The sequence below is a fragment of the Bombyx mandarina genome, chromosome 23, assembly GCF_030267445.1.
Source record: "Bombyx mandarina strain Sakado chromosome 23, ASM3026744v2".
In the NCBI taxonomy this organism is placed as follows: Eukaryota; Metazoa; Arthropoda; class Insecta; order Lepidoptera; family Bombycidae; genus Bombyx; species Bombyx mandarina.
In genome coordinates this window covers 3,133,151-3,145,386 of record NC_143229.1, presented here as the reverse complement: position 1 = coordinate 3,145,386, position 12,236 = coordinate 3,133,151, and the positions used below count along the sequence as shown (strand labels likewise).

Sequence of the window (12,236 nt, the reverse complement as noted above, 5' to 3'; positions counted from 1 at the left end):
TATTTGTTTGATCACCTGGCAGGTAGAAAGCCCTACCGAAATTATCTGTCTTTTTGGGAATCTTATTTTTTAGCTATAAATAACACTCCATTAAAATTTCAAGCTGCCTCAAAAACATTTTTTATAATTTTTTGCAAATTTTTTTGCACGCGTCTGGTAATGTTACAACCCCGATTAAATTGTCCGGCTTATTTTTTTTCGTATTTATTAAGTATTACACTGCAGCATATATAAATTGCGTATTGCCTCAAATATATTTTTGGCGAAAAAAAATTAATATTTAAAAAAATGTAGGGGTTGATTTAGCCCCGCTACTCACCAGCCAGGTCTGCAATTCCGTGTTGGAATATAATAGGAGAGGTATGTGACAAGTTTTCAGCTTGCCTCAAATACCTACCCAAAAATTGGTACCAGCTCTCGGACTATCTGCTGTAAATCCTTTGATTCGAATCTATTGAGTGAAGTCTGTCTCCCAGCAAAAGTAGTAGTGCACGCACTAGTCCGGTAGGGTGACAATAAAAAAGTAGATGAGAAAAGAAGGAAACCAGGGTTTGTGTCGTAAATTCAGAACATTCACTAGGGGACATGTTTCTACGAAAAAGCGGTAAGACACGATAGCCCTCTTATTGTGACCGCCTCTAACATACAAACCAATCCACTCCGTCCACTAAAATTATAGTGTGATTTTTGTGACATGATTGTATATTTTGGCAAGGAATCAGTCATGCTTTCCTGCCAGAGGGCATTATACAAAATAATTGACACTTCATTCTCAACATTCAACCAGGTAAAGCGCTATGTTACAAAAATTCCTATCTTTGCAAAATATCATTTAAATTCACTAAGAGATTTGCAGATTGTGTAACCAAAACAGAATTTTTTTTTTTTTTATATTAACCTAAAGGGGATTGCCCACTCTCCATAGTGTGCTAGGCCCAAGATGGACATCAAATATTACTATAAAAATGTACTGATTCAAATTCTTAAATGTATTGGATATCTAAAAAATATATTGAAATTGACGCCACTATTATAAAAAATATAATAAAAATAAAAACTCGTTTTGAGGTTAATTTTCTATATAAATAAGTGTCGGATTGTGAGATACTTCAAGAACTTTTCTTTTCTTAATGTTTAAGATGTTCCTAATTTATTTTTATCCAATAGGGTATAAAAACACACTTAATTCTTTAAATATCTATATTTTCTTCATCTTCATACACAATTAGTATCATCTAAAAATAGCAAAGGAGAGCATATACACGGTTTTAAATCTCGGTCAGGGTAAAACCACAATTCACACAATGTTTTTTAGTCGTAGTATGAAACGTTATTGATAAAAGTAAAATAAATCGAAGAAAAATCAAAACACATCCATTTTGTACGCAAGCACAACACCACAAGCAGCAAGCGAAGTGTCAGTCAGTCAGATTAAATTCAGTGTTGTCAGTATAAAGAAAAATAATTACATGAAATTCATATATCGATTATTTTTTAAATAACCGATAATTGATTTATATCTTAATCTTTTTTTTACGAGTACACATTATTTTTTATGTTTTTGTTTTAGTTGTACATATTTAAATAACAATACTAGTAAAGTTTTTTTTATTGCTTAGAAAGATCCTGGAGTGGCGACCACGTACTGACAAGCGCAGTGTGGGACGGCCACCTACTAGATGGACCGACGACCTAGTAAAAAGCGCTGGGTCTCGTTGGATACAGGTGGCAATGGACCGGTCGCACTGGAAATCTATTGGAGAGGCCTATGTTCAGCAGTGGACGGCGATAGGCTGAAATGATGATGATGATGATGAGATGGGTGGGCGAGCTCACAGCCACCCTGGTGTTGCTAAGTGATTACTCGAGCCCACATACATCTACAACGTAAATGCGCCACCCACCTTGAGATATAGGTTCTAAGGTCTCAAGTATAGTTACAAGTTAAAGTCTAATGGGTATGTCTTCGATGTTATTTTATGTGCATAAAATCCATTAAAATCGTTTGATTAATGATAATACTTAAAATGATTTATTTATATGTTTTATTTATATACTCAAAATATTTACTTCATACGTAAAAGGATTTGAAGCTGGCAATATTTTTCCCGCAAAAATAAAAATCCTTGTTTTTTCAATAGAGTTACTTTTTTTAAACTACTTATTGTAAACTATAGTGGCGCTTATTTGCAAGAAAGTAAATGCATATTTATTTATGACAAAATTAATGCACTAAGTATTTTTTCTATAATCTATTGTCCGCTTTGGGCCGAAAATGGGCCATCCCCTTTAATTTATGTAATTAGTAAAATTACAAATAAATAAAAGCCACAGAAAAGAAAAAAAATCAATATTATAATAATTTTAGTTCACATTATTACAGCCTTTTAACAAATATAAATTTTAATATATTTCCGAAAACTTAAAACATATCATCGTGTCCAAGATCTGCTAGTAAATTAAGCCCTCTTTCTTTTAAAGCTTTTGATAACAATTTTTGTTGATCAATCTTCGCATCTTGTTCTCTTCTTTGAGCATCTAGTATTTCATCTACTGAGACTTCCGTTAGAGGAAGTTTTTCTTCTTTGTCTTTGTCCTAAAAAAGAAATATGTTAATTCAATAGTATTTTTAATGTTATCTATTTTACTTTTGATATGCGATTAAAGTTCAAAATGAAACCATATTTTAATATTATGATTAATAAATTCTTAGACATTGGTTATCAACAAGTGGTTATGTCTTTATTGATTTTAAATTGTTCTATTATTGTTGTACTTATTTCTCAAAAACTTTACCAGTTTTACTTTAATACAGTAAATAGTAGCACTAACTTCATTGTTACCATCAATAAATATTACAAGTACTTATTGTTTCCATATCACCCTGTTCTTTTAGTATCTATAACTATTTCTATTTTTTATTGAAATGCAAATAAACTCAGCTCACTTCATGATAGGTAGTTACTATGTTACACAAATATCTCTATGACTGCCAGTTACTGGGCTTGAGACACGAGGTCACATATTGGTCTCATTGAAAAAACAACTGTAATTTAAAAACTAAACTAAAAACATGCTTATATTGCAAACCCAACTAACTATTTAGTCAGACTAAGTAAAAATTTAAGAGCAAAGTTATGAAATTATTGTATTCTTATCAGTCCATAATGCATGTGCAAATTTTTTAATTAATCAGACATCTTAAAGTCTGTGAAAATTATGTTCAAAGATTAAATTACATATTAACCAATATACATAGAACCCTAACATTGCAAGTTAATAAAAGTATGATAATAAGGTAATAACTCTATTGCATTGCAATTACAGTTATTGCTAAAACATAGTAACATTTCAAATATTCACACAACTCTGAGTTTAGAGCTAGCAATACAGAAATAAATATTTTGCCATAATAAATATTTTAGAATATATTTCAATGTTGTAGTTAAGTTTACAATTCACTTTAGCCTACATAAGCTGTCAGTTCATTGTGCTGATAAGGTTGGCAGCAAGACAGGTTAAAAAAAATGTTTGGACTAAATTGGATATAAGTAGAAGGTAAGACTGCTAAGGACAGAAAAAATGTAAGCTGTAGTAATAGTCCCAAATGGCTAGTCTTATGAATAATAGTATTACAACATAAGATTAATAACATTTTAATAATCAAAATAGCTATACATACTATTTCACCAAGTAGAACAACATTCTCTCCTCTAACAATGAAAATGCCTCTCGGAATATCACCGTATTCTTTGCCAACGTGTATTCGTTCTATTGTCTTGTGGAGCACTAGATTAGCGAATTGATCCACGCAGCGCAAATAGCCGATTAGCGTCCTTCCGTCACGCAGCAACACCATTAGTTTCTCTTTACAAAATAATAATCGGTTACATTGTATTGAAATAAACAGTCAAGGAAGCACAGGTTCGAATAGTGGGCACCTACTGTCTAATTCGTCGAGAAGATGCGCCGTCCCAGCTAAAGGGTTTGTATTACTAGACATTTTAATTGATGGTATTTATTCAATTTTATTCATAAAATAAAGTAAAATTTATAATTTTAGCGAAATTTCGAAAGTTTGCTAATTTTGATGTCAATTCTGTCAATCTTTTATTCGTCCATTAGACAAGCAGAGGGAACTATTTCATACAAGCATGTGCTTTAAAAGACAGACCCGAAGCAAATTATTCTATTGCTTTGCGCGAGAACTGAATAGAAATATATTTAAAAAAAGATGTTAATAACGACATGGAGTTGTATGAGAAGATATGAAATAAAGGAGATAATAAAATGAGTTAATAAAAATTGTTGGATATATGATAGAAGTAATTTAAAATCTCAATAAAATGGTAAAGAATTATTGATAGTTCTATAGAATTTATAATCGAAGTCATGCCCAACGTTTATATTCCATTTTCTCAGATTTGTTGCAGATACTAATTGTTTAAGCCTGAGGTCGCAAAAATAGGAAACGACTTGTCGTTGCCGAGTGTTGTGGCATCGATGCTCGGCGACGACGAGTCGTGGAAGGCGATGCTCGACTTCTGTGAGTGCACCATCTCGCAGAAGGAGGCGGCGGGGCACGTTAGAGACGCGCAAGCCCGCCGCCGCCGAGCGGGGGCCAGGGAGGCGGATCTCGCCCAAGCCCTGGCCCTCTAAGTGTTTCGGGTCCCCCTCATATGTCGGTCTGGGGACCGGCGAGGGGGACCTAAGAAGACGTCGTGCAAGCTGCTCTGCACGCGTTTTACGCAAGAGCATCCGGGTGATGGAAGGCCGGCTATCCTCGACCCACGCTGGTTCTGACCCAGCGGGGTATTCCGTAGGATAGCTCACTCTAACCGGCGCCATCTAGGCGGGCTCCGGATAGCCTGCCGACCGAGAGGGCTGGTGGTCGTGGCGCCGACGACCGCCAGTCCGGCGTCCCGAGGGGGAGGGTGATGGGAGAGATGTGCTTCGCACTAAACACTTCACTTTGCCTTTTCATGAGTTCTGTCTCATGTGAGGTTTGGACGTTGCTTGTTGAGCGACAGGAGGTTTTAGTCGGTTCGACTCCGACATGCTCCGCCCGCCGTCCCCAGTGGAGGGCGGAAGTCCGGCGATTTCCTCCTGACCAAAAAAAAAAAAAAAAGAGGTACAACTAAATCAACAAAATAAATCAATTCACACTACTTGACACTTAGCTTTATTGGCAAAAAGTTTCATAATTGCAACTGTTGGAGTTTGAATATAAATGTAATGGCAGGCAACACTTGACACATGATTACAGATTTCGAATATTAGAATTATTTTAAAAAACAGATGATTGTATTCTCCTAAGAAAATGTTAGAACTTCTCACGGAATAGATAAATAAGGTTGGAAAGGCCTTTGCTCTAATTTTGTATTAGAACCAGTGTCGCCGCTTCATCCCCACTATTTTAATTTCTACACATACACACACTGTGATTACAAGTATTTCGCACACAACAAAAACACCCACACATACATCTCAGGACTGATATTCGTTCGCAAACTAGCACAAAACACCCGTAGGCATACACACTCACACACGCAAAAAGGCAATAAAAATGTTCATACACGCTAGTGCTTGATAAAATCGATATTCTTTATCGATAAATTATCTGATGAATGAATGGAGAAAATGAAACATGAAATAGAAATTGAAAAAGAAAACTATTTTACTTTTATTAATTACAAATAGTCACTGTCGCTGGAATAAAACGTATTTGTTAAGCAGTTGGTGCTTGCTATTAATTGCGAATGAATTTTTCAAAACTAAGTCTATTCTGATTTTTTTATGGTAAAGTCATTTTCAGTAAAATGTTTAGAGCAAATAGTACTCGTCTTTGTCTCCAGTTTCCTCTACCTGTCACGTCAATCCATTGTTCCCTGGCGTTAGGTTCTTTAGGAAACCTAAAATTTTTAATTTACTGCATAAGTCAAATAGCATTTTACTTAGATTTTAATACGTCTTAGACAATATAGTAAATACCCGTAAATGAGAGGTTTACATGTCCCTTTATATTATACCTTCACATTAATTCAATGATAATAATTCAATAATAATAATACATATTTATTTTACTCAAAATACGTCTCACTAAGAATATATTAGGTATCATTAATTAAATATAAAATAATGCAAAAATTATCCATGTCAAATGTAAATATAGTCGAGAATTCTGTCGATGATTTTATTTCACCACATGGTCACCTCACTATCGACAAACTGCACCACGGTCAATCAGGGCAAAGGCCGAAATTTCAAAGATTGAAGTGTAGAGAACGCAATGCATGTAGTACATTGGAAGCTGACTTGGTCATTGCGTTCATTGGGCGAGTACACATCGCGTAATGTATGCTATTTATAACTTGCTGCAATAATATTGTTAATGTTTGGAATTTCATAATGCTCAGTATATTTTTATGTTTTAGACAAATAATATTGTAATTAAATGGTAATTTCGACTTACCGATCGAAAGATATACCTCCTCGCTCTATACTTGAGGTCTCATTTTTTGTTTTACAAGTTATAATTGCACAACACGGCACTATAAGGCGGAGATCTGTTCGCCCAAGTATTCCGAAGCGCACTAAACGCGGTGAATGAAAGAATCGGTCGAGTTATGTTTGTATAATCATAACTGTGGCACGCTTGCCCCGCCTACATTACCATTCCAACCTTATTTATCTATTCCGTGGAACTTCTCATCTAGACACGGCAAGAGAAACATGTAATAGTTTTATAAAAAATATAAAGATAATATATTTATAATGGTGTAAAAGTGTTCAAGCTATCTGCAATATAATTATAATGAAGCAGTGTGTTTTTAAATAGCCCCTCATCACCTACAGAACCCAATCCCTTCAAAATTTAACCGTCAACAGCAACTTTCATTGTGCTACACGCCACATTTATTCATGCCGCACAATGATATTTTATATGTAAAAAGAAGCAGATATGTTTCAAGCGCACGTCAAGTGAAAACTCGAAAACAGGCTAATTGGGACGTTTCGTCTTTAGTCGCGTCTAAACAAATCTATTAATAATATAACAAGTGCAATCGTTCCAATTATAGCTATCTTTTTTTACTCCCGCGCTTATCCCATCTTTTGTACTTTTCATTTAATGCTACTTCTCAACATGTGTGTGCACTATATCGGTAGGTATGTAGATATATATGGCGCGATCAGATTTGAAGAGTCAGTTACTATGAAGATAACATATCTGTTGTATAAAAAATAATTGATGCCGCACAAATATTTTAACTGTACTTATAATGGTGAAATTTATTTTCAATGGCCATCAATACCCTATTAAAGCTTTAATTTGACAGTTTATATGTTTTTGTTTCTAATGTCAAAATATGTAGGTAATTTAGAGAAGCTTTGCCATCAGAAACTTGTCACTGTCTTATTAGACTTTTTGGCGGGAACGCGAGGAGCGAAGTTGTGTGAATTGTTTTATTTTGTCTATGTCGTATTTCTTTAGGTTTAAATGTGTAATAACGGTTATTTATTAACTTTTTAATATCGGTGAAAGTGCACAAATGTTGTAAAATGAAACAAAGCCGCTGGACGTAGGTTCTCGGGAACCTCCAAAAAGTTTATTGAAAAAGTCTCAGTAAATAACCACCATTTTACTGAGATTATATTTCATCGCATATCATTTCATTGAAATTCATACCAATTGATTAATATTCGATGTTCCCAATTAATCAACTTCATTTCATTTCACTTTTAACATTTAAAAAAAAAAGAAAAAAAGAGTAGGCTGTATGGTATGATACATCTGCCTTTCCAGTTGGAAAAATAGTACTACCACTACTATTCTGTCACTGTCAATCAATCAAACTAACTCGAGCTTTCACGTACGATATTAATTTTATTTAATTTTTTTTGAAATATTATTTATTGCCGAGGATAAAATCAAGCGAAGTGATATGGTACGCTGACTGTTAGATTGTGTGTGGTATTTAAATGCTTTTTATATAGTTATTGTCTGTATTTGTAATAAGTCGTAAAATGGAACAAGACGATGAGATCAAATCCGGTTGTTTACTATTTCCCCCTGCAGGTGGAAATGTGTTTAGCAAATTTCCAAAAAAGGTAATACAATAATTGATTCATTAATAATCTTATTAACTTAACAATGTGAACTAAACACGTAATTTTTCATAGCACGCGGTCATAAAAACTGATTATGACTCACAATGAAAGTATTTGGCTTTTTTTTTCAAATACGAATCATTGTTTTTAATCCAAGATTTCTTTATGTAATAATGAATTTTATGTGGCTTACAGAAAACTTGGCAACAAAAATATTGCATACTTTTCAATGCCAGCAAACAGGGTATTGAAAGGCTCGAAATATACGATAGTAAGGACGAAGTCCCCACTGGTGCCATACCGAAAATAATAACGCTCGAGAATTGCATAAAAATAACTCATTCTAGTCCAAATACTATAACAATACTTACAAAATCTGCTACACAACAAGTATGTGCGCCATCTGAACCTGAAACATTGGAATGGGTTACAGCATTGCAATCGGTGGCTTTTAGAGGTAGAGATTCCAATCCTATAAGTTGTGATGAAGACAATGATCTCTACTGTTCATCCGGTGAGGGTATATTCTCAGTAAAAATGTGTACATCAGATGCATCAACAAGATGTGGTTTTGAGCCCATTAGATATCTACTTCTTCTTACATCCATTGCCATAGAGTTGAGAGACGTAAATGATAACAAGTTGTATGCTACATGGCCATACAGATATATAAGGAGATATGGATATAGACAGGGTAAATTTACTTTTGAAGCTGGAAGGAAATGTGATACTGGTGAGGGCATCTTCCACTTGGAGCATCCTAATCAATCAGAGATATATAAATGTTTATCATTAAAAATGAAAACGATGAAACAGATGATTGGTAGTGAAAATTTGAATAGCCCAGAACACAGTGAATTTAATATTCAATCCAGTGCAAATCTATTTCCTGGTTCGAGAAGTCCATTGGTGGCTGCAAGACCAGATGATTTAAATTTGAGTTCTCTGTCTTTTAAAACAACATCAGTATCAAGTCAGCAGAGTATTTGCACTGAGAGAGATATAGTGCCTTTATTAATGCCGAAACCAGCTCTTAAACCCAAACCACAGAAACCGCCGCGTAAGATTATCAACCTTCTTAAACCAGTAAATAAGGAAGTAAACAGTAATGATGAATGTACAGATTTTGGTAGATATAAGAAACTTGACAACTACGAGCCTATTGATCAAGTGAAACGAGATCTTAGCCCCACAGTGCCATATGACAAAGTAGAAGTACGCAGTGAAGCATGGAGAACATTTGGAATTGAAGATCCGGATCACCAAGAATTTGCACCTAATCTAAGTGATAGTTCACAATGCTTAAAACTAATATCAAGATCACAGGACAACTTGAACAGTACTGGAGCAGAATCTTCAAGAATCATTCTCCTACCTAGTCCTGCTGTAGATCCTGAAGATGAAAACTACGATAGATTGCAATACTTTGGTTCTACAAGTAAATTGAATAAGTCCTCAGGCTATAAAAAAATCGAAGCCCGTCCCACTACGTTGACTTTGAGTGAGGCCAAACATAAAGATACGTGGAATGATTATGATGAAGTTGAAAATGTGATGCAAACAGCAAGATTGGCTGATGATTCTCACTTAGGGTATGGCATGATCAGAAAGCCTAATACTCCTGGTCCGCAAGTGCCAACTGCAGCTCAGGTTCAAGTCTTACAGAACCAAGTAGGTTTGGATGAAGTAAACCACAACAATTGTAATGGAATAGACTATGCTATTGTGAGCCGTTCAAAACGAGTATGACACAGTTAAACAAGACTGATTTCTAGATGTTTATACATTTAATCACCTTTCTGTTAGAAAATTACTTTGATAAGTGACATAATTATTTAGGCCAATTGTAATCGAAATTATTGTGAGACTGTAATCCGTATTGCATTCCATTTATACATTCTATTAATTTAATTAAGGATCTGATATATTAATCGTGCAGTGTGTTTTAATTTTTAGATTTAAAGGCAACTAGGAGCTTGAAAGCTTACTGCAAATCTATGATTAAGAAGTGAGTTAACTGTTAATAAACTGAAAACGTACTGTATTCATAATGCAATTACGATTGCTTAAAGTACGGTTTTTTTAAAAGTCATGCTTGTTAATTCTGTCGGCATTTTATTATTACAGATTATTGTTAAGCAATTCTTGTGCCTTGTATATGTAGAATTTATACAATATTATGGGAAAGATATGTTTTTAGTAAAAGAACAATTATTAATTTTTTTAAATAATATAGTACATAAATTTTGAAGAAGAATGATGCAGGGTTATTGAAAGTGCTAACCGATTGTTAACCTTAATTTGGCCTGACCAAAAAAATACATAACCTTTTTCATTTCTCAACTCAAGAACCATCTTTTAAATTGTCAGAAAGGCTAATTATGATCTATGTAGTCTGTTTTAAAGTTACTGAAAGCACTTCTTTCTCTTAAATAAGTGATTACCATATGGTGCCAATATACATTTGAGAATTTTTTATCTATTTAAGGTAATATTAAAGTATTAAGTACATTCAGTAAGATTTTACTAAAATATTTTTTATAAATTTTCATGTATTAAAGGAATTTTTGAAATACATTTTCTATTTCTATTTTTAAGCCATATTTTTGTGATCTTCTAAACTTAAGAGACTAAGACAATAAAATAGATTTGTTAAAATTTGTTTATTTTTTTCAACAATGGAAGTTGTGATTATACAAGTTTTTTATTAATATTGTAGGACAGACTTTTCACCACTATGCTGGTATTAAGTCATTACAAGAGTCAAAGATATAATAATATCAATGCCAAAATTGAGACATGAGATGGGTTAAAAATGTATTTTTTATGGTTGACTATTCTCGAAACTTGTGTTCATAGCTATTTCATAGTAGAATGCATGCTAATAAACATGCCTTTTTTTTCAATTAATGTTACTTACAACTTATGATTAAAACAAATTAGGTTCATTAGAAGAAATAAAAAAGAAAAAAGTAACATAACAAATATTTAATTAAATATCACATCAAAATTACACAAGAAAAATACCAATTTCAAAAGATAATAGCAATGAAAAACAAAATGTTATTTTAGAAATAAGGCCTTTTCAGGAGTATCTGCTTCTTTGACTAATTCCGTAGCAATGAATTCTAGGTCTGTGGACATTATTTTCTGTACTGTTTCACCTTTTTCAGCCATGATGTCTTCAATGTTTTTTTTACCTTCCATATCCGAAAACCAATTAAGGTTATCTGCTATCAAATGTTTATTTTCGCATCCGTGACATATCACTATAACAACACCATTGTAATATGCCAGTTTCGTAATAATTTTACTATTTCTTGTGTTACATTTCTTACAAGTAAACATTAGTTGGAATTTTCCTTCAGTTTTCTTCTGTTCTGCTGATAAAACTTCATTTAACTTTGTTGTTGTCGTGCTGAAAAGCCTCGGAGACTGTATTTTTGGAGTTGAAGTTGATAGGGGAGCCGCTGATATTAATAAACGCCTTCCGAAGAATGAATTGCCACTGCTAGGGAAATAAACAATGTTGTTGAGTAAACGTGGTTTGTGGAATTTCACAACGAAATCTATTAAAGTTCTAGTAGTCATCTTAATTTTCCCTTTTAAACTCAAAGTAAAAATTATTACAAGTTTCACAATAATAATATTATAATGTAATTATTTAACATGCTTTTTAATAGTATTTGTTCGTTCAGCTGTTTTTTTTTTTTATAAATTTTTACTGGCTTGAAAACAAAGTCCTTTAAGCCAAATCAGTTTTTTCTGTTTCTTCATCACTTCATTTCACAATAATTATATTGTTATCACTGTGTTTTTAATGAATTTCCATAAAGTTTCGAAGCACTTTGGGTTGTTTAATAGTTCGTCCAAGCGGCGGGAGACATTAGATAAAATATCGCACATACCACTCGCGGAAACTAAGCGATGCATATTGAATTGGGAACTGGAACTGCTGGGAACTGGGATTACTGATGTAGAACTTTGTGAAATGTAAATATTACAAAGATGGATTTGTTAATATTTATTTGGCTTAGGCGTAGTATAACTACATATTTTATAACTTTTCTTTATTATTATTAAAGTAATAATTTTACGTATTTGGAGTAGGGCTTTAAGTAAGAACC

The 12,236-nt window shown here is 33.4% G+C and overlaps 3 protein-coding genes across 3 annotated transcripts; 1 reads left to right on the top strand and 2 right to left on the bottom strand.

The window, feature by feature from the left end:
- Positions 1-2,335: 2,335 nt before the first annotated feature.
- LSm1 (U6 snRNA-associated Sm-like protein LSm1) lies at positions 2,336-4,123 on the bottom strand. The gene is made up of 3 exons (XM_028172008.2): positions 3,946-4,123; positions 3,683-3,867; positions 2,336-2,596 (listed from the first exon to the last, which is right to left on the bottom strand). Exons 1-3 carry the CDS (start codon positions 4,001-4,003, stop codon positions 2,423-2,425), a joined length of 417 nt encoding a protein of 138 aa, XP_028027809.2. The 5' UTR covers positions 4,004-4,123; the 3' UTR covers positions 2,336-2,422.
- A 3,706-nt stretch (positions 4,124-7,829) lies between these two features.
- On the top strand, positions 7,830-10,767 carry Dok (docking protein homolog). The gene is made up of 2 exons (XM_028172026.2): positions 7,830-8,109; positions 8,305-10,767. The coding sequence occupies exons 1-2, from the start codon at positions 8,026-8,028 to the stop codon at positions 9,856-9,858; spliced, it is 1,638 nt and encodes a 545-aa protein (XP_028027827.2). The 5' UTR covers positions 7,830-8,025; the 3' UTR covers positions 9,859-10,767.
- A 315-nt stretch (positions 10,768-11,082) lies between these two features.
- On the bottom strand, positions 11,083-11,992 carry LOC114241212 (uncharacterized). Its single transcript, XM_028171995.2, has one exon. It carries the CDS (start codon positions 11,698-11,700, stop codon positions 11,173-11,175), a length of 528 nt encoding a protein of 175 aa, XP_028027796.2. The 5' UTR covers positions 11,701-11,992; the 3' UTR covers positions 11,083-11,172.
- Between the last annotated feature and the right edge of the window lie 244 nt (positions 11,993-12,236).

Bases quoted from the DNA above. Each gene is read 5' to 3' on its own strand.
- LSm1 (XM_028172008.2), bottom strand. From the start codon at position 4,003: ATGTCTAGTAATACAAACCCTTTAGCTGGGACGGCGCATCTTCTCGAC. The intron at 3,868-3,945 runs GTAGGTGCCCAC...TATTTTGTAAAG, and splicing joins TCTTCTCGACGAATTAGACA to AGAAACTAATGGTGTTGCTG. The intron at 2,597-3,682 runs GTATGTATAGCT...TTTCTTTTTTAG, and splicing joins TTGTTCTACTTGGTGAAATA to GACAAAGACAAAGAAGAAAA.
- Dok (XM_028172026.2), top strand. From the start codon at position 8,026: ATGGAACAAGACGATGAGATCAAATCCGGTTGTTTACTATTTCCCCCT. The intron at 8,110-8,304 runs GTAATACAATAA...TGTGGCTTACAG, and splicing joins TTAGCAAATTTCCAAAAAAG to AAAACTTGGCAACAAAAATA.
- LOC114241212 (XM_028171995.2), bottom strand. From the start codon at position 11,700: ATGACTACTAGAACTTTAATAGATTTCGTTGTGAAATTCCACAAACCA.